Raw genomic sequence first — 19,623 nt, 5'->3', positions numbered from 1 at the left:
ATAACATCTCGACGGCCGATAATTCAGCGTCAGATACAGTATTCATCTACACAGCAAGTGACTTCTATCCAAGGTCTACTTGGCACAGGGGCGGACGTTACTATTATTGCAGAAACCGATTGGCCTACTGACTGGACATTGTCTCCTGCGGTAATGACGGTAACTGGTGTCGGCGGCCCGATAACCCCACGGCAGAGTACCGAATTTGTCACTATATCCGGCCCCAAACAGAGAACAGCAAATGTCAAACCTTATGTGTTACCTGTACCAATTACACTATGGGGTCGGGATGTTGAAACACAATGGGGGATGGTTTTGCAAAATTGTATTTGTGGGTCAGTGGCCCCTAACACGGGAAAAGCTGCACCATTTAAAAGAATTGGTTGATGAGCAATTACGGTTAGGCCATATAGTCCCTTCTCATAGTCCATGGAATACCCCGGTGTTTGTGATAAAATAGAAATCCTGTAAATGGCGTCTACTCCAGGATTTACGGGCGATTAATGCTGTATTAGAAGATATGGCACCTTTACAACAAGGTGTCCCTTCCCCTGCGACCATTCCAAGAGAATGGCCTCTAATGGTTATGGATTTAAAAGACTGGTTTTTTACCATTCCAATCCATCCTGCCGATGCGGCTCATTTTGCTTTTTCTGTCCCTTCCCTCAATATGAGCGAACCTAGTCAGAGGTTTCATTGGACAGTTTTGCCACAGGGTATGAAAAATAGTCCCACAATCTATCAGTGGTATGTAGCTCGGGCCCTTGCCCCGGTAAGAAAGAAATTTGGCAACTCCTTTATTTATCATTACATGGATGATATTTTATTGGCAGCTTCAAATGTTACTCTTTTACGCTTATTGTCTCAACAGGTTCAAAAAAGTCTAGCAGAACGCTCTTTGGTTATTGCTCCAGAGAAAATACAAACAGTAAGTCCGTGGCACTATTTGGAGTGGATCGTGGATAACACTACTGCTAGGCCTCAACCTGTTATCCTCAAAACCAATATTAATACTTTACATGATTTGCAGTGTTTGTTAGGCACGATTAACTGGGTACGCCCGGCTTTAGGAATCTCTACTGCAGATCTTAGTCCGTCATTTAAATTGCTAAAAGATGATCCCAACCCTGCGTCCACACGAAAGTTGACAGGCGAAGCTTATAAATCCTTACAATTAGTTACAGCAAAGCTCCAGATAAACACTGTTGATCGCTTCGTATTAAATTTGCCAATTTTGTTCTTTGTTTTCACTAAACAGAAACCCTTTTCTGCTCTTATTGGCCAGTTGGCAGAGACTCAACTGTGTAAACTCGAATGGATATTTCTCCCACATAATGCTACAAAAACCCTTCTCCCATTAGATGAACAATTAGCTCTGCTCATAGGGAAAGGTCGTGTCCGTACCTGACAACTATTAGGACAGGATCCTGATAGAATTTACTTATGCATGACTACCGTATATTTACAACATTTGTTACAGTTCAGTGATGCCTTTGCTAGTGCTTTGGCAGGTTTTACAGGCCAAATTCAATTACACTGGCCTAAAAATGTTCTTTTGCAGTTTTTTGATTCTGTATCCCTTCTACAATGACCACTACTCAGTCTTATGCCGTTACCGCACGCTTTAACGGTCTTTACAGACGCCTCGGGGAAGACCGGCTAGGCTGTTGTTGTGTGGCAGGACAACGCACAGTGGCATTCTGATGTGCATCATGTTGAAGGCTCGACTCAAATAGTTGAGCTGTCTGCTGTAGTACGTGCTTTTTCTTTATGGCCCTCACAAGAGTTAAATATAGCAATCAATTCTCGCATATACTCCCTTTTCTCCTTTTTACTCAATCTCTTGTCGAGGCACAAACATTCATATTTTATCATGCATTTGCAGGCCCATACTTCATTGCAGGGTCCTCTTGTTGAGGGCAATCAAAGAGCTGACGCCTTAACAGCGCCGGCGCTAAGGCCTAATACTCTACAACAGGCCCAACTTTCACATGATTTTTATCATCAGAATGCCACGGCGTTACAACGCCAATTTCACCTTACGACAGAACAGGCTCACTCTCTTGTTCGGTCCTGTCCTTCTTGTCAACATCATTTTTTACAGCCCTTGTACGGTACTAATCCTCGAGGTCTATTCTCTCAAGATTTGTGGCAGACAGATATTACTCACATTGCAGACTTTGGTGTTTTTCGCTTTGTCCATGTTTCTCTGCATACCTATTCTAACTTACTGTTTGCCAGTGTTTATCGCGGAGAGCGCGCTCGGGATGTCTGCGCTCACTGGACGCAAGCTTTTGCTTTTATGGGTGTTTCTCGCACAATTAAGACTGATAATGGTCCCGCATATGTCTCTGTGTAAATTCGCTCTTTTCTTCAAGCCTGGGGAATCCAACATCTAACTGGTATTCCACACGACCCTACCTGGCAAGCTTCAATTGAACGTGCCCATAGTACTTTGAAACAGATGCTCTCTGAACAAAAAGGGGGAACCGAGGGGTATGGGACTCCTATGTTCTTAACTTTTTGAATCGGGTCCGTGATGAGCAGACCCCTGTTGCCTCCCATTTTAGCTCTTTTTCACGCCTTTTTCCTTCAGGAAAAGCACAGGTTATGGTCTGTGATCTGGACTCTGGCCAATGGAAAGGACCTTTTTCTCTGATAACTTGGGGGAGGGGTTATGCTTGTGTTTCTACAGGTACCCAGCCTCGTTGGTTCCCTACTCGGTGTGTTAAGCCCTACGAGGTACGACGCCAGTTTCGTAGCGGAGAATCTGAAGAAGTCGTGGCGTAGTTCTGGGAAATAATATGTTATTTTCTGCGATAATATGCCTCTGTGTTATGTCTGCAGAAACAACAGACGTAGGCAGAGGGATGCGGCCCTCTGTCTCCGAACGACCTAATCTTTGGGTAACTATAGGCAATGCCGCAGGACAGGACACTGTTTGCCTGTCTGTGGCTTCGGCTGCTAACCCTTTTCAAACCTGTCTGGTGGGTCTTCCGACAGACGGAAAAGTATATCAAGTTTGTAATGGTACCCCTGCCGCCCTAATGGGCTGTGGTCGGTGGGGCGACGTTTGGGATGGTTGGATGCCCTACCTGCCGGTGTTACCTGGGGAACCACAAGAAATAGAGTTATTAGGTTCTGTGCAGAGGAATCAGTGTATATATTTCAATTATACAGGATGAAATTCCTCTCGAAGGGGAATCACTGTTGTTAATGCTACTTTAGCTGTTTATCGCAACACAACTTTATGCTGTAATGTAACATTGGGAATGTATTTGCCCATTTCTACAGTGATTCTACAAAAACGATGAAATCGCATTAGACGATCTACACATCTTTTTCAAAAAGACTGTAGAGATGATTTTACCTTCTGGAACCCAGGAGAGATTATTATGGCATCCATTTTACTCCTGGGGTCGCTGCTGCAAATGCTGTAGCAACCTTAAATAAATTAGGATGTTGGCTTGCCAAGCAAACTAATAATACTGCAGCAGCACTGTCAGGGCTGCTTACTGATGTTGATTCTATAAGACGTGCTACATTGCAGAATCGTGCAGCTATAGATTTTTTATTATTGGCACATGGCCACAGGTGTGAGATTGTGGAAGGAATGTGCTGTATGAATTTGTCAGATCACTCGGAATCTATTCACGACAGTATATTAAGATTGAAAGCGAAGCTGAGGCTAGACGACAATGACTGGCTGGAATGATTGTTCTCAGGATGGGGGATCACAGGGTGGTTATTAACTATTGTGAAGAGCGGCTTGATTATGTCACTGATGATCTTAGTCTGTTTGTGTCTGTTTCCCTGTCTTCTACAATGCATGCGACGAATGATAGATGGCGCCTTCAATCAACAAGCATATGCAGTTTTGTTAAAACAAAAAGGGAGAGATGTCGGGGGCCATGCGTACCAGAAGAGGACTGGGAGCAGCAACAAAGTATTCTCTCAGTGCCAGAAGCCCTGGGAAAGCGCGCCTAACATGAAGACTTGTGCCAGTGCCAAGACGGGCAGGTGCGCGTGAGCTCTCCGAGTGCAGATATTGAAACTAGGGCAAGGACGTGAGAGAGGGAAGATAATCTCGATGCAGAGCGCGGCTTGTAGTAATGTAGCAAAGCAACTTTAATCTGTAAACACAGCTGTATTCTCACATAATAAAGTATATAAGAGAGGACGAAATATGAAATAAACAGTCTTGCTTCACTACACGCAAGGTTCGTGCTTCAGTCCCCACATCTGTCTGTTTGTGCGAGATAGGCGAAGAGCCGGGTAGATCAGGTGGGGTCCTGTGATGCAGATAGGACCACTCGGGAATCCTGCTTCTGGGAGGAGAGGATAATGGCTGCGCCATCAAGAAGGTTATTTAGCAGGTTCTCTCCCCAGGGGGGATACTTGTTAATTATCTGAGCACCAAAAGAAATATCCTTGGACCCAGGAAAAGGAGGGATGAGCAGGCAGAACCTGACGGGGAAGAACTCCAAAAGGGGAACTCTGAGGCTGGGGGCAAGAGGAGGTTTATGAAGGGGTAAAGTGATCCGAGAGGAATTCACACAGCTTAAGCCATGCTTGGGGGTACTAAGGGTGTGCTGAGTACTGGCTTTGCTTTTAAATGGGCCGTCTGAGCCCTGCTGTTAAGAACATCTTCCACAAACGATGGTTACTTGCAACTGAAAAGCAAAACTCACAACCCACAACAAGTTGGGAGGTACCAAAAGGAGCTGGATGTGGCAGTGATGATGACTCTGCAGCACTTCTATGGCAGGGGCATACAGAATGCGCTATGAAATCTAATTACAACAGATCTTCTCTATCTTCTCAATCTCCTAAAGGGGTAAATGTAAATTCCAGCGTTTCCTCTGCTGATCGACAATGTAACAGGGCAGATCTGACAGCATCTCGCTGCACAGCACTGACCGACCCTGCTGTCACTCAGAAACTGCCCAGAGACTTAGACCTAAAGTCCAAGGAAACTAACTATACTATACTGAGATGCAGGACATAAAAGATTGTGCCACGAGCCAGTCAAAGTTTACCGGGCTCAAGGAGCGAGTGGACGGGTTCACGTAATGGAAACCCACCATTATAAGGCTTTGTCTTATAATGGCCTCAGGAGGCCCCAGAGCCAGACGGCTGATGGCTCATTGCTACCTACCGCTCTTCTTAAACTCTTCCCTCCGCCTCTGCTCTCGACCATTGCTCCTGCTTTTAAAACTTTCCCCTCAGTTCAAAGCCTGTAAGGAGGGAAAGGCCAGTGAAAGCAAAGGCAGCAGCGACCACAATCGTTCACGAAGCCGGGTGAGATTTCTGCTTCTCCTGAATGACAAACCGTGCTTTCCCCTTCTCTGAGGGAGATCCTGTAACCACATGGGCTCCACCCGGTTTAGTTCCCTGCCCGTGACACCCCTCGGGGAGGGCTGCGGCCCCTACGCCCTCAGGAGGGCCCTGAGGGGTCACCAGGGCTCCGCTCGGGCACAGCGGCTCCATAGGGGCAGCCCACTGAGGCCCGGACGCCTTCTAATGGTAATTTAAGCACATTCAGGAGCAAAAGCTGCCTCTGAGCCCAAATTTTCCCCGTCCCTCAGCGTCCCCCCCACCGCTCCCCACAGGCGGGCACACGCCGCCTCACACAGACCGGGGACGGGGGGGAGGGGAAGGGCTTTCCCGCATGCGCACAAGGCACGGGGCGGGAGCGCCCCTGAGAGCTGCGCATGCGCAACGTCACGCGCCCGCGCGGCCGGGGAGGGAGGAGACGAGGCGCATGCGCAGCTCTCCGTCTGCCCTGACCGCGTAGGGAATGGGGCGCATGCGCAGCCCTCCTTCTGCCTTCACCGCGCAGCGAAGAAGCGCATGCGCCTAGGCGGGAAGAAGCGCGGCGGCGTTCTGCGCATGTGCGCCACGCGCGGGCCCCGCCTCCCTGCCTTCAGCGCGCATGCGCCTCGCTTCACTTCCGCTGAGCATCTACCGGGAGCGGGGCGGCGGCAGCGGAGCGGAGCCCCAGGCCGGGCCGGGCCAGGCCGCGCCGGTGGCCTGAGGGGCCCCGACGCCGCCATGGTGTTTTACTTCACCTCCAGCGGTGAGAGGCGAGGGCGGAGCGGCTAGAGGCCTTTCCTCACCCATCGGCGGGGTGCGGGGCCTTGCGGCAGGCCTTGTCCAACCGGGCCGGGCCGGGCAGCGACACAGCCCCTTCGCGGTCCCACCTTGCCCTTCCCCACGCAGGTGTGAGCCCGGGGCTGCGTCTCTGAGAGCCGCCGGGCTGGGAGCGGTGTGAGGGTAAAGAGAAATCGGCCAATCGGCCAGTGCTTAAAGTCACGTCAGCGAGCGGGGGGGCGGGGGGGGGTTCCCTGAGCTGAGGAGCCCCTCGGCGCTCGCTGACAGCCCGAGGTGGGCGGCAGTGGTGGTGAGTGGCCTCTGAAGCTGTCGGAGGTTTGAGGAAAGGGATAACGCGTAGAGCGCCTCGTTTTGTTTTTTTTTTTTGTCTGAACAGAGACATGTTCTTTGCTTGCCCCCGCGAAAGAAAGTTAGCTGCTTCTGAAGCATCTGGAGTCTCTGGTTTGGTGCAGTATTATGGGCTGATGCGATGGTAAACAGTGTAGGAACATTCTCCCCCTCCTTTTTTTTTTTTTTTTTTTAACCAATTCATTTCACCAGTATATAACCTACTTGTCTAAGTTCCCATGCGATTTTTTTCACCTTACGCACCGTATTCACAAGCTGGTACTTTCATGGTGTTGTCCTCCTCAGTTCTGGAGCTGAAGATCTTTAATGAGAAGCACTTGAGTATCTGACTACCTCATCTTCCTTGGACGAGGCAAGACGCGCTGGTCTTGTTGATGTTTCTTACATAAACTTGTTTTTGGGATCAGTTTACAAACACTTCTCTGGTGTGGAAAGTAGAGCCTTTTATGTGCTTGCAAGCAAGTGTACGGACGATACGTGCTGATCATTTAATCTGATACTGTAACGTAAGCACTTGCTGCTGATGGGCAGGTTGCTAGTGAGAAACTCAAAGACTGCTGTTTCCTGGCCTTCAGGACATGTTTTTTGGGGAATGAGGAGGAGAGGAAAAAGGGCACGGGCACTTGCAGACAAGTGGGATGGCTTGGATGGTATTAGAAGCAGACAAGCTGCAGTACTGTAGCAGTTACATGGGCTAAAGATATAAATGATATCCTTTGTGTTTAAATGATAGCTCTGTGAAGGGTTTGTGACACTTTTAGTTGATTAGGTTGCCAGAGAGAGGGCTATAATAATAAGGCTGTTGCAGTTTGCTTAAAGCATGTTGTACTGTTGCTGAAATGTGTCAGATCATATGGATTGGAAATAATGTCCTGCTATATTATTATATTATTGTATCATTCCTCCATTCTTTTGACAGGATGGGCTTCGTCTTCATGAAACCATCCTTTATGCCTCTTTATTTTTGAGCATTGAGTTCTAGACTTATGTTGTGCCTTTAAGCATGATGAACTCCTATGCTTTGGACTTTCGCGCCTATGCATTCAAGGTGGATTTTTTTCTGCTCTTTAACTCCTAGAGTCGTATAACCCTTACATTCACTCATGAGGTAATAAGAAATGGAAATTCAAAAATATGAAATTAAAATAGTAATAGATTTCTTTTGAAAAGTGTTACTTGGGCTTCATGCTCCTGCTATTAGATTTTGAATGAAAACACCCTGAGAAAGGTGTGAGTGAGTATGTAATCTGGGATCCAAGTCATTTGGCTATCAGAGTTGCAGCATATAAGTGAATAGTGTCTACTATTTTAGTGACTTTGAAAATATAAGATTAGAGTCTATATTTCCAAAGGATGCTTTTTTGAGGCAGTTTTGGTCATCTGCATTTTATTTGTTTCCTCTTCATCTGTGTAGCTAGGTGATGTCTTTAATCTGTGAATACTATCACTGGCTGACTTTGGAAGCCTCATGCTGAATCCTGTTTGGTGTGCAATAGTGTACTGAAAATGCAATATATGCTGCTGTACCAGGTTACTTCAGCCACTGGATGTTACCATGTGAAACTATTTGCTGAAAACAGGTGCTCAGTAATCATTCATGCTGAAATGTGCAGATGTTTTCAGTCTTTATGAATAAAAGCTAAAATTTAGTGCAACGTTGAAGTTTGTTGCTATGGCTGGTTGTAGGTACTGTTTACTCGTGCACAACATAATTGTTACTCAGGCATTGTGGAAGCTGGAAACATGACATGATTGGGTAGATAGTTTTCTGTTGCTGTGAAGTTGGTATTTTCCTGTCGCCATATGTAAAAGCACTTTTTTGTTTGGTTAAGGCAGTTGCTCAGTGGTCTCTATACTCAAACTTCCTTGACTGTAGCACCCTCTTACTGCTTTGTGTCAGTCTTCCAGCTGTACTGGCACGAGGCACTGAGAGGCAAGTTTTTCGGTTTTCCAGAAACAGAAATGTGTCTTTACTGCGTTGTGGAATGAGCCCTGAAGAAGGCATTGTTCATAGTGCCCCCAAAACAGCATAAACAGGACTAACAAATCGGTAACTGGTATTTTATATAGCTTTGGCCTTTCAGCTGTCTTGCAAATCTCAATCTTCCTAAGCTATCTGAGGTAGGTTAGCGTTGTCCTTCTGGCCCTTTGGGGAAAGTAAGGCCAGGAAAACAAGCTCTTTTACGTAAGGCTGCACAGGGAGCTAGTATCAAACTGCAAATACAATGTTGGCATTTCTGGCTCACAGACCTGCTTAATTGAACAGATTGCGTCTGTCTGGTTGTATAATTTGAACCACATGGATGTGCAAGGGTGTTTTGCTCAGAAAGCCATTCCTTACTGGATAATTTTCCATGGAAAGTGGGTGGTAACACCACTGATAAAGTCCTCCGAAACATGCTGAATGAAGCCTGGAGGAAATGCAAAACAATCTTTCTTTGGCCCCCAGGAGGGAAGTGGGATGGATCAGATGTTTTTCATTCTAATTTCCATGACCAAGACTGGTATGTTTGTCAATACCTCCTTGCACAATTTGTCCAAAACCCCCTTTGATTTGTTTTCCTCTTTCTGTCCCTCAGTTGTTCCTTCTGTTTACACCATTTACATGGGAAAAGATAAATATGAAAGTAAGTATATCAATATATTTGGGAAGATGCCTAGCAGATGGGGTTAAGATTTGTCGGGTTTTGGTATTGTTTGAAAGGATGTCTTTTTATGTGTTGAATTCATATATTGTTTAAAAATACTTTGTCTTTGCAAGTTATTATGACCTACCCCTGTGAAGTTCATAGTGTTAGTTTTAACAAGGACAGCTAAAGCTTTGTGATCCTCCTAGCAACATAAATACTTCAGATAAAAATGATTTAAATTAACTGAAAAATCTGTCTAGGGAGAAATACTGCTTTTCAGTTTGTGTCCAGTTCTGTGCTTAGTCTGTATTTCTCCACTCTCCAATGAGTGTTTACACCCCATAGGTTTTCTGTTCCTGTCCTTTCCCATGAGCTGAAGGTTATGTTTTGCTGCATCTCCTGTTTCCAGATCAGTAGCTGATGTGAAACCAGGATATCTCACTCTAAGTGAAAAGAGTTAGTATTGCTGTCTTGAAGACTTTCCCTGAAAGAAACTTTGTCTCCGTTAGATAGATACCTGAAGAAACATATTTTCACTTAAAATTTTCAAAATAACGCGATGGAGGTGTGTCAGAGAGGGAGAAATGGATGGAAATTAGATGTATTCAGAGTTTTGGTTAGATCTCTTGCTTGCCAAAGCCACTGTGTGTTTTTGAAATTGTGGTTCCTTTCCTAGCATGTGTATGATGCAGGTGTTTTGGTCTAGTGCAGTCTGCTACCGTGTTAAGGCCCTATTCTGTTTCTATTTAACCACTGTAGAGTGGCTAACCAAGTTCGAAGCTGGTCTCTAGCAGTTGACTTCTGCTCTCGTCAAGATCCTGACAAGTAATTTGGTCTGTTGTTGATGAGGTCCTTTGCCTTGCTCACTGCTTCTTTTATTCTTGCAGATGAAGACCTAATAAAATACGGCTGGCCTGAAGATATCTGGTAGGTACTGGAACGCTCTTCTGTGCGTGCTTCTGCTTGTGAAACAAATTGCCTCCCCTGAAGCAACCAAGTTGAATGGTTGTGTCAGCCGTCTTGTTTCCGTAGGTGCTCTAGAGTCTCCCTTTCCCAAGCACTTAGCAGTTTAAATGCAATCCCAGGGTTGGAGGTGAGTTGCAGCAGACTCAGGTGCAAATGTTAGGATCCCAGTTATTCTGAACTCATTTTCCTACCCCCTCGCTCCTCCGCCCCACCCTTGTTCATCACAAGAGCTGGCCCCTTTGTGAAGCTCTTTGTGGTTCGTCTGTGCATGGAGCTGTTGGAGTAGCAATACCTTGAATAACTCCATACATAGATATTTGTGTTTCAGAATACAGACGCTTGCTTGGTGTTGCTCTTAGTGTGTTTGGGAAACAGGCAGAGTTAAACAAGAAGTCACCTTGGTGTTTGTAAGACAGCACCTCCTGAGTCAAGCAAGTGTAGCAGTTCCTGAATATTGCCGTGTACAGACTAGCATAACCAGCTAAAATAAAAGGCTGCCAGAGGACTGAGAGAGTAGAAGCACAAACAGAAGAAGACTTAACTGAAGTCATGCAGGGGTCAGCATAGGGCCTGCGGATGGAGGCAGAAGTCTTTGAGCAACAGTAAATCCCATGCCTAAAGAAAACTGTCTGTCTCCACATACTTTTTCCTGTGTGCATGTGCATAGCGTCACCCTTGTGTGTACTGTGGATGTGTTGTCCTGTCCAGTAAAGTAGCCCTTGCTTTCTCAGGTGTTTTGAGCCAGTGAGCAGGAGTGGAGGAGTTTCACATTTGGAATCCTGTGAAGCAAAAGCCACGTCTGCTCTAAGCAGGTCCGCTGGAACTGCGTGGTCAGGCTGGCAAAAGGAAGTACTCTGACATGTGTTAATCAGTTTTAGCTCTCATCAGAGAACAAAAACAAGAGTAGGGTAGTTCCTGCTGCTGTTAGCAGCAGGTGACGGCATCTGTGCTGGCTAGGTTAGTCCATGAGTTTTGCAGATTGGTAAGGTATGAGAGAAGCTTATAAAATGGTTAGCTTGCTTCCAGGCATTCTTCCACAGGCTGGAGGCATCACGGTTGCTGCTCTCTCCTTTGGTAATAGTTGTAGGCAAGAATCACCATAAGGATTGTGCACTTTCTCGTTCTTCAAGGTGGCCTTTTCCAGGATGAATTGAGGCATTTTGGTAGAAGTGGAGCTGCTACCTCTGCTTGTGCATGCCCTCTGTATTGAATATGTATTAGCTAATACGCTCTGTGCAGGATATTCTGTCACCAGTAGGTTAACCGGCAAGGGTATATTTCTTCTTTTTTAACAGAAGATGTTAACTTCAATTGAATAACATTTTGTTATAGCAATATCAGATTAATTTTTCTGTCTCATGCTTGTCCTATTACTAGATACTAATTTAAGTTTGTCTACATTGTTATTTAGGAGTGACTTTGAGACTAGTCCTCAATTTGCCTGAACCATGAAGGTTTCCCTTCTCCATCTTGTAGTTCACATCAACATCATCTGTGCTGTTTTTTTTTTTTTTTTTTATATCCTAGCACCATCTGAAGAAAGTATTATAAGATCCCCTCTAGCGCTTCTTGGGAAATGTTCTCCAAACAGTGTCTAGCAGCTTGTAGGTTTAACTTTTGCTTAACAGGGGTCCAGGTGGAATGGAGGGGCAGCTCAAAAGGTAGAAGTGAGTGTTCAGATATTGGTGCTAGAGGGTTTTTTATTTTGCAACAAGAGGAAAAACTTGCTATTATGTTAAAAATAAAATGGTGGAAGGAAAGATTGGGAGCAGATATGAAACTCCAGTCACCTTCCCAATGGAAGGTGAAATGAATTCAGTGCCTCTTCCATCCTTGAAAGTTAAGTAGAGTTGTAGTGGGTGATATCAGGACAGGGCCTTACAAAATAGGTAGCCATGGTAAAGACACAGTGGAGTTAGGCGAGGTCTGGAGAAGAGCAACTGATGTATTCAAGGAGATGGAACAGCTGTGCTGGGGGGAGAGACTAAAGAAGCAAGCCCTCTTCAGTTTGGAAAGGGCTGAGGAGGGAGGCGAGCAAAGTTTGCAGAATGAAGGCAGTGGATGAGGTGAAGTGGTGTTCACCAGCTCTTGCAATACTAAAGCTGGTATCCATTGAATCTACAGATCAGTTTAAAAGAAAAACTCTTTACATAGCGAGTTGGGAACTTCACAGCCTCCTGCAGTGACAAGTTTCTGGAGAGAGTCAACAGGTTCAAAAAGACAAGCAGCAGGATGTGCCCCATGACAGCCCTAATCCAGTGATGGTAGGTGCTGTGGACCATGAAGGAGATGGACTGCAGAAAATAGCCAGCCTTACATGTGCTTCCCAAATAACATCACCTCTTGCCACTGTTGGAGGCAGAGTACTGGGCTCAATGGACCGTTACACTGACCCAGTAGGAAATTTGGTTGTGTTTTTTTTTGCCACAGGAGCTTGAGACAAGTCATATAAGTGATATAACTAGCAGTGCCTGCTAAGGAGTTCATTAGTTTGCTGTTTCTCTTAAGAATATATAGAAAGACCAAAACGCTACATGTGTAGGCTTATCCTGTGAGTGTCGTGTGCATTTACTATGTTACTTAAAAACGAGGAGGGAAGGTTTATTTGTTTGGTCTCCTCCTAAAGATGATGTTTCTTGAAAGACAAGCTCCAGCTCCCTTACGTGTTTCTAAATAGGCATACCATGAAACGTTTCTGCAGTTTAGTTGTCCATGGAGCGGCCGTTACGTCGCTTGTTAGGAAGTAAACTTTTCAGAACAGATTGCCATCTTGCATCCTGTATTAAATGTGCTTTTTTTATTCTGTAGGTTTCATGTGGATAAGCTCTCCTCTGCACATGTGTATCTTCGGTTACACAAGGTAATCCTGTGACATGTATGTTTAAACAAGTCCTAGTTAACATTCACCTGCGTAAGAATTGCAAGCTCCTGTTCTGCAGTGAGCCCTGTACACGAGCACCTCTTTGCCCGTATGGAGCGCTAAAGTCAGTGGGGCTCTCTAAGGATGCAGGTAACTACCAGTGCAGGGAGACTGAATTTGCAGCCTCCGTTACCAAATAACGTGGGGAGGAGCCGAAAATGTAATGTGGCCCAGCACTTTAGAGCAAATGATTTCTGGCTGGACCCCAGGCGTGTGTCTAGGAACAATCACCGCACTAAAATGGGGGAGAATACCTGTGAGAAAAGCAGAATGCAAGTCACTTTGGTGCTTTGAGCCTCCTTACAAGTGCTGTGGAGACTCTAGTCCTGTAAAGCGTGGAGTATAGGACATCCTGGGTGTGTTTGCAGAGTATATCCTCCTTCCTGGCCGTGGTTGGCTGTGGTGCGCTCATCAGTCCCTAAAGCCCCCTCGCGCTTGCACAGCAAGCTGCTCACGTTGCGTTGCTCTGTCACAGGGGCAGACGGTGGATGACATTCCCAAAGAAGTTTTGATAGACTGTGCCCATCTAGTGAAGGCTAATAGCATTCAAGGTAATACTAATTGTTGATACTGGGAGATGTTTACTGCTACTGGGACATCTGTTGGGATGAAGAGCTGTGTGTAAGGTGTTTGGTGAGTGGATTTGGCCTATGCGAGTAATGTGTTTTTTGGATCAAGCGTTTGCAAGGTTTCTGCTATGTTGTTCTCTGTTAAGTCTGCGCCTGATGGCCTTATGGGAAGCAGATGTTGCTTGCAGCTGCTGGGGCTGCCCATTACACTTTCGTAAGGAGGAATTTTAAATCTCTTACATTCCTGGTTGTGCCTCCATATGGCTGTGTGAGCCAAAGAGGCCTTGCAGTCTCTTCTTTTACACCACCTTGGGGCCCCCTTCTGTAGTAATCGCTTTTCTGGCAAAGGCAGTCTCCATCTGGAGTTCGTTAACACTGCTGCAGCGCTCATATTACTGCAGAAAATGATGTAGTGGCGTTACTCAGTTTCTCTGTAATACTGGAAGGACTTGTCCTTTTTACTTCTTTCTTACCTAGTTAGTAATGTTTGTGACATGAATCACTCAGGGTTTCCGTTCACACAGAAGACTAAGACATCTTTCAGCAGGGAGAGAACAGAAATGTTTCCCTTCCTTTTTTTTTTTTTTTTTTTCCCTCCTGCTTCCTAGGTTGCAAGATGAACAACGTCAATGTGGTGTACACGCCGTGGACTAACCTGAAGAAGACTGCAGACATGGATGTGGGGCAGATCGGATTTCACAGGCAAAAGGATGTAAGTGTTTGCTGCATTGCCAGTGAAGGTGACCTCCTGGCAGACTGTGAGCTTTCCTTTCCTGTAACAGTTCTGTGGTAGGAGCTGGGTAAATTATCGTCAGCGTTTGGCCTGAGGCAGGGGAATCGCTCACTCCTGACGCTTGAGAGATACCCCATGGGGTGTGTTTGGATTTACCTAAAAATGAGTTGAAAGCCTGTGGCTTGAGTGTCAGTATGTATCAGAATCAGCATGCGTTTCTAAACTGCTGCGCTGTGCAGGTGATGAATGTTTGCTAATGCAGGATGATATCAAGTGTTAGTCTATGCTATCTGCTTGACTTTCTCTGTTGAAATTATCCATTAACTTGCTACAGCCAAAGAGCCCTCATGTGAGCGATCGCTTTGGATTCAGCTAGCGGGCAGCAGTGTAATCACTTGTCTGGAAGGGCTCAGGACTTGAACCTGCTGTTGAGAGGAGGGCCGCGCAGGGTCCTTAGGATGTCTGTCGCTATGTTGGCTTTACCATCTCTGCTGCAAGAGCTGTGTCAGCTCAGCGCTACCTCTAAATTTGTTAAACCTACTGAGAGGCAGAGCTGCTTAGCTTTGGTGTAGGGTCAGGCCAAAGTACTAAGCTATTCCCAAGCCTGAGCTAGTGTCCCCATATGGTGTTATGGTTAAATTGGTAGTGATGCGGCTTGGCTGCTCGGAGAGAAAGCTCTCTAGAGGTGCAACTGTTAGATTTAAAACAGGTCTGTACTAGGGTATGACATGCTGAAAAACAGAACAACAAAGCCCCTGCGGTCTACAGAACAAGCAGCACGTGAGCTTCCCTTACCAAAATGGTCTGCAGAGATCTGCTACCACCTCTGTAGGAATCAGTAGAGACCGGTGCTAGTCTCCTGGCCTCTGTTGAGACTTGCACTAAGAAACCAAATTAGAAATGCTTATGTACTTAGTAGTGCTTACGCTTGTTAGATTTGTGCTCATGGGTGTTGGGAGTGGGTCTCTTTGCTGTTACGCAACCTGCTGAATAGGCTGAGGTGGCAGGGATTTTTCTTAGCATCTGTTTTTGTGGGTTTCAGTCATGCGTAAAGTAGAAATAGGGTGTTTTCTTTCCGTAGAGAATGTGCCAGAATAAAAGTATTTTTTTTATAAGGATCATAGTTCTTTGCACTCCAAAGGTGAAAATGCTGACAGTGGAGAAAAAGGTGAATGAGATATTGAACCGGCTAGAGAAGACGAAAGTGGAACGCTTCCCAGATCTGGCTGCTGAGAAGGAAGCCAGGGACAGAGAGGAAAGGAATGAGAAAAAAGCCCAGATCCAAGAGATGAAGCGGAAGGAAAAGGAAGAGATGAAGAAGAAGAAAGAGCTGGAAGAACTTAGGTGAGTAATGCATCGCAGTGCCAACCTCTAACTTCTGCAGTTTTCATCAGCCCTGGGAGAGAGTCATGGGTCAGCAGTTTTTGTTTAATAGTCAGACTAATGCTATTCAGTACTCAGCTGACCTATTCTAATACAGAAGTCTGCACGGCCTAGTGATTTCCTTTGTCTTTACAGTGAATGTGCTTTCCCAGTTTCTCCTAAAATAAACTGGATGTTAAACCATTGTTAAAAGAAAGAACTGTTTCTTTTCACATTTGTCCCTAACTTGGGTGAAATTTGGCGAGATGCTTAACTCTTTCTGTCTGTGGGATGGAAGCAGTCTCTCCAGCTTTGTGGGAGACTTGGAAAGCGCTGAGCGCTAGGTAGAGTTTTTCAGCCTCATGTCGCACCAAGATGTTAACTAAAACATGTATGAGTCCTCAATTTTCCATGAGCAATTGCATAGTGCTTTAAACAAAGAATGAGGAATGGTGTTTTGAAAGGTAGTGTGGACCTTTCTGTCATCTGACAACAAAACATGCAGCAACATGTGTGGGTTTATTCTTCAGTACTGACTACCCTTGTAGAGAACGGAATGTACTAGCTGACAGGCCCCAAAAGCTTGCTTTTAAGCATGTGAAATTATTTTATTGTAGTAAGTCATGTTTATCTGTAAATGATGGTGGAAGTAGAATTTGAAAAACTCCTGGGATTTCCCGAGTGATTCAACACGTGCAGAGATCAGAAAGAGGAAGACTTAAGCAAGCTAAACTCGAGAGAAGTTACCAGCAGGCATATCTGTGTTACAGCATTAGGTATCTGCCTTCCTGCTTAACTTTTTCCCGGAGCTGCCTCTTGGCTGTCCCCCCCAAATAAAGGGTTTTCTACCTCCTGGGGTTATCTAGTTGGTAGTTCCCGAACAAAGCTATGGAGAATGACCGAAGAAAGCTCAGATGCATGCAGCACATCCAAAGAGTGTGCGATGTGCGAGCATTGGTCCAGCCTGTCTGAATTTCGAAAGGCAGAATGCTTTTCTGGTACTTGATCCTGTTTTATCAAAATGCTCCTCTGTTGGCGACTTCTAAAACTTGTAACGCAAGATAACGTAACTTCCCTTTCAGGAGCTACTCGTCACTAATGAAGGCTGAGAACATGTCCTCCAATCAGGTAAGCTCTGGTTGGGGCCCACAGAAACCTTTGGGAGACGAGTGAAATTCGGTGCAGGATTGCGATCAAACAGTTCCCAGCCTTGCAGTCTGTTTTTAGGGGACTCCTGCATGATGCAGCACATTTCCTTTGCCTCTTTTCATTCAAGGACATTGCCACTCTGCTCTGCTTTTGGAGACAATCCTGTCGCTTGTGTGTTGTCCAGCTGGAGTTTGTGCTGCTTGTAATGTGTGCGCTAAGTTCTCCCATCTAGCTGAAAGAACAGGTAGAGCTTTAAGCGGGGCTCTGGACTTTACTGTCCTTGTGAACTGCTTGGGCAAAATTGGACTTGTTCTGCGAGCAGAGGAGGTCCCTCTAAAGGCAGAGATGAACTGCATACGCATGCTGTTGCTTCGAGGGAGGGAAAAATGCATGCTTTTAACAAGAAATAAATTGGAGGTGCGAGGACACCAGTCCAAGGAGAGATGGATGTAGATGCTGAGGGGCAGAAGAGAAAGCTTGGAGGGGTACGTTGGTCAGAGGAAGCAGTTGTCACCCTGGGAAGGGAGCAGTGTGCCGTGGCTGCGATCTGAAAGTAGAAAAGGAAAGAATTGGAGCCAAACCAGAGAGGAGCGTGAGCAAGCAGGAGGGAGAAGAGGAGATGGATTGCATGAGGTCTGGGGGCCGAAGTTCAGAAGAGGTCCTGATGTACACACGATGCATCTGTGCTTTGCCTGAGGTCTGGCATGTCTGCAGCTTCCTCCTTGGGTGGACCTTTCGCAAGCAGAACTTGGAGCTCATTGGAGTGACCCTCGGTTTATAATCTCTCTTGCATCAAATTCCTTGATTAACTGTTAAGAGGAGTGCCTGATTTTTGTGAATCCTTGATTTGCTGCTGGCTGGCTGGCAGATCCCCTCTGAGATTTATGTGGTGAACTTGTGTTGCAGTAGGAGAGCCTCCTGAGGTGCGTAAGCAGGCTGTGCCTGATCAGTGACACGTGCTGGGGAGAGAGACGGTGGAAAGCGCTGTGCAGGGCAGGCTTTTCTCTTTCTTCTGCATCTTTCTTCAGCAAGAGCTGACCCAAGCAAGTGCTGTTTCATGATGCGGTGCCTCACTCGGGGCTGTTCCCACTCCAGACCTGTTGTTGTGTGTCTGTCTGGTCCGATTTCGTGGTGTTTGTACTGAAATGGCAGGAAACTAGAATGAATGCTATATTCAGCAGAATTGCAGATTTGCCATTTCACCACTTTCCATTTTAGTGTGCACGTTGATCCTGATTTGTCTGTTTTTTCCTGCAGGATGGCAACGATTCAGATGACTTTATGTAAATAAGGTCTCTCTCCTTTCTCAACCGTGAGGTGATTTGGGATGTCTGAATGTGTGACCATCAGTAAGAATGCCAAAAAAAAAAAAGCCAACTGACTTCATTTCCTCAGAACCTAGTTGGTTCTGTTGGCAGTCTGACCAGCTCTGTGCCCCGGACGACTTTTGAACAGAGATCATCTGTATGCCTGCACAAACATCTCATGGGTGGAAGAAAAAAGAATTGCAGTTCTACAAAGACAGTGATATTTATTATGGGAAAGGTGTTGGTGTAGCTTTTGATCCAATGAGATTTTAAAAAAGAAAACAAACTGTGCTGTCTCATTGCTGTCCTGTCAGAGTGACTCCAAAAGCGTTGCCATCACCTTTGTGTCACTGGCATGCGTGCAAGCCCAAAAGCGCCACTGCTGACTGCATAACTCCTCTCTTCACGTGAGTGATAGTCAACAAAAGGGGAGGATATCTATAAAAATGGGGTGCCTGATCTCTGACCAGCTAACAGCTGCTTTGCAGACCTACCCGGCCCTTGCCGCTAGTAAATCTAGCAGTTTGTAGCTACTCACTGAACACAGAGGTGCAGAGCATGAAGACTCTGAGCTTGGCTGACGTTGCAGCCTAGCTGAGCAAATTAGCAGAGGCTGTGATGCGCGCCCCTAGCATGAGATGAGAATGGTCCCCCGTTGCCTTTTTTAAATTGCATTTGATTTCTGGGCTGTTCCTTGGAAATCGTTTTTGGAGAGAGAAGCTCGCGAAGAGCTGAGTTTTGCACAGCGTCTAGGGCTGTTCGGTTCAGAGTTCTTGACTGAGCGCTCTGTAAGGTATTGTGGATGAACCTCTATGAAATGATCATGGTAATTATTGCAGCCCCTGTATATACGTCACAATTAAATTCATACCACGCTGGTAAAACGTGCTATTACGGTAGATGCTTGTACGGCGTTGACACCTGAAAATGAGCAGAGCTGGACGCGTCGGTGGAGCCGCTCCTTCAGGCAGCGCGAAGCTGGCCGACGCCAGCGGGCGCTAACGCAGAGCACGGTTGCAACGAGGAGGAGCAGGGCAAGGTGGGTCTTTCTTCCCATCCGGCTTCCCGCGCGTCCGGGTTTGTGACCTACCTGGGCTGCCCGACCACCCGGTGCTGTTGGTGGGGTTTGGTGGCACGTGGCCTCCAGCGCTCTGCTGCTGCTGGGCAGCTTGGAGGAGAAGAGAGAGGCCCCAGCCTTTGGGTGGTAACTACGTTTTTGAAGTCCTAAGGCTGTCTCGAGGCTTCCTGCTCCTCCAGCTCCATCGTGGAGGGGGAATTTCACCTCTGGCTGGGAAGGGGCTGAGAGGTCCCCGGGGGGGTCTCTGTTCCTGCTTGCTCTGAGCAGTGATGGAGCTCATCCTCCAGGCTCGGCCCAAGAGCGAGCCCGTCTCTCGGGGAAGGGGGGCTCTGAAGGCGCTTGGGCCAGCCTGGGAGAGCTGCGCTTTCACCTGCGGCCACCGCAGCCGGGGAGGGAACGGCGCGCCGCTCCGCGCTACCCTTCGCTCTCCGCCTTTCCCGGCCGTAG

At 46.5% G+C, this 19,623-nt stretch overlaps 1 protein-coding gene and 1 long non-coding RNA gene across 5 annotated transcripts; both read left to right on the top strand.

The window, feature by feature from the left end:
- Positions 1-820: 820 nt before the first annotated feature.
- LOC138066653 (uncharacterized) lies at positions 821-4,214 on the top strand. The gene is made up of 3 exons (XR_011139940.1): positions 821-928; positions 2,696-2,906; positions 3,846-4,214. It is a non-coding gene; the product is annotated as an uncharacterized lncRNA (long non-coding RNA).
- A 1,654-nt stretch (positions 4,215-5,868) lies between these two features.
- Positions 5,869-18,987, top strand: CCDC25 (coiled-coil domain containing 25). Of its 4 annotated transcripts, XM_068936692.1 has the most exons (10): positions 5,942-6,079; positions 8,417-8,512; positions 9,042-9,089; positions 9,980-10,019; positions 12,867-12,918; positions 13,454-13,529; positions 14,156-14,259; positions 15,422-15,624; positions 16,725-16,770; positions 18,049-18,987. In XM_068936692.1, the coding sequence occupies exons 3-10, from the start codon at positions 9,068-9,070 to the stop codon at positions 18,076-18,078; spliced, it is 573 nt and encodes a 190-aa protein (XP_068792793.1). In that variant the 5' UTR covers positions 5,942-6,079; positions 8,417-8,512; positions 9,042-9,067; the 3' UTR covers positions 18,079-18,987. The 4 variants fall into 4 exon arrangements, with proteins under 4 accessions (XP_068792791.1, XP_068792793.1, XP_068792792.1 ...); XM_068936690.1 differs by lacking the exon at positions 8,417-8,512 and having other exon boundaries at positions 5,869-6,079; XM_068936693.1 differs by lacking the exon at positions 8,417-8,512 and having other exon boundaries at positions 5,944-6,222.
- The last annotated feature ends 636 nt before the right edge of the window (positions 18,988-19,623 follow it).

Source organism: Struthio camelus, chromosome 3 (genome assembly GCF_040807025.1).
Source record: "Struthio camelus isolate bStrCam1 chromosome 3, bStrCam1.hap1, whole genome shotgun sequence".
NCBI classification, from domain to species: Eukaryota; Metazoa; Chordata; class Aves; order Struthioniformes; family Struthionidae; genus Struthio; species Struthio camelus.
The sequence above is the reverse complement of the archived record's forward strand: the minus strand, read 5'-3'. Positions and strand labels throughout refer to the sequence as shown.

Bases quoted from the DNA above. Each gene is read 5' to 3' on its own strand.
- CCDC25 (XM_068936690.1), top strand. From the start codon at position 5,893: ATGTGCGCCACGCGCGGGCCCCGCCTCCCTGCCTTCAGCGCGCATGCG. The intron at 9,090-9,979 runs GTAAGTATATCA...TTATTCTTGCAG, and splicing joins GGGAAAAGATAAATATGAAA to ATGAAGACCTAATAAAATAC. The intron at 16,771-18,048 runs GTAAGCTCTGGT...TTTTTCCTGCAG, and splicing joins AGAACATGTCCTCCAATCAG to GATGGCAACGATTCAGATGA.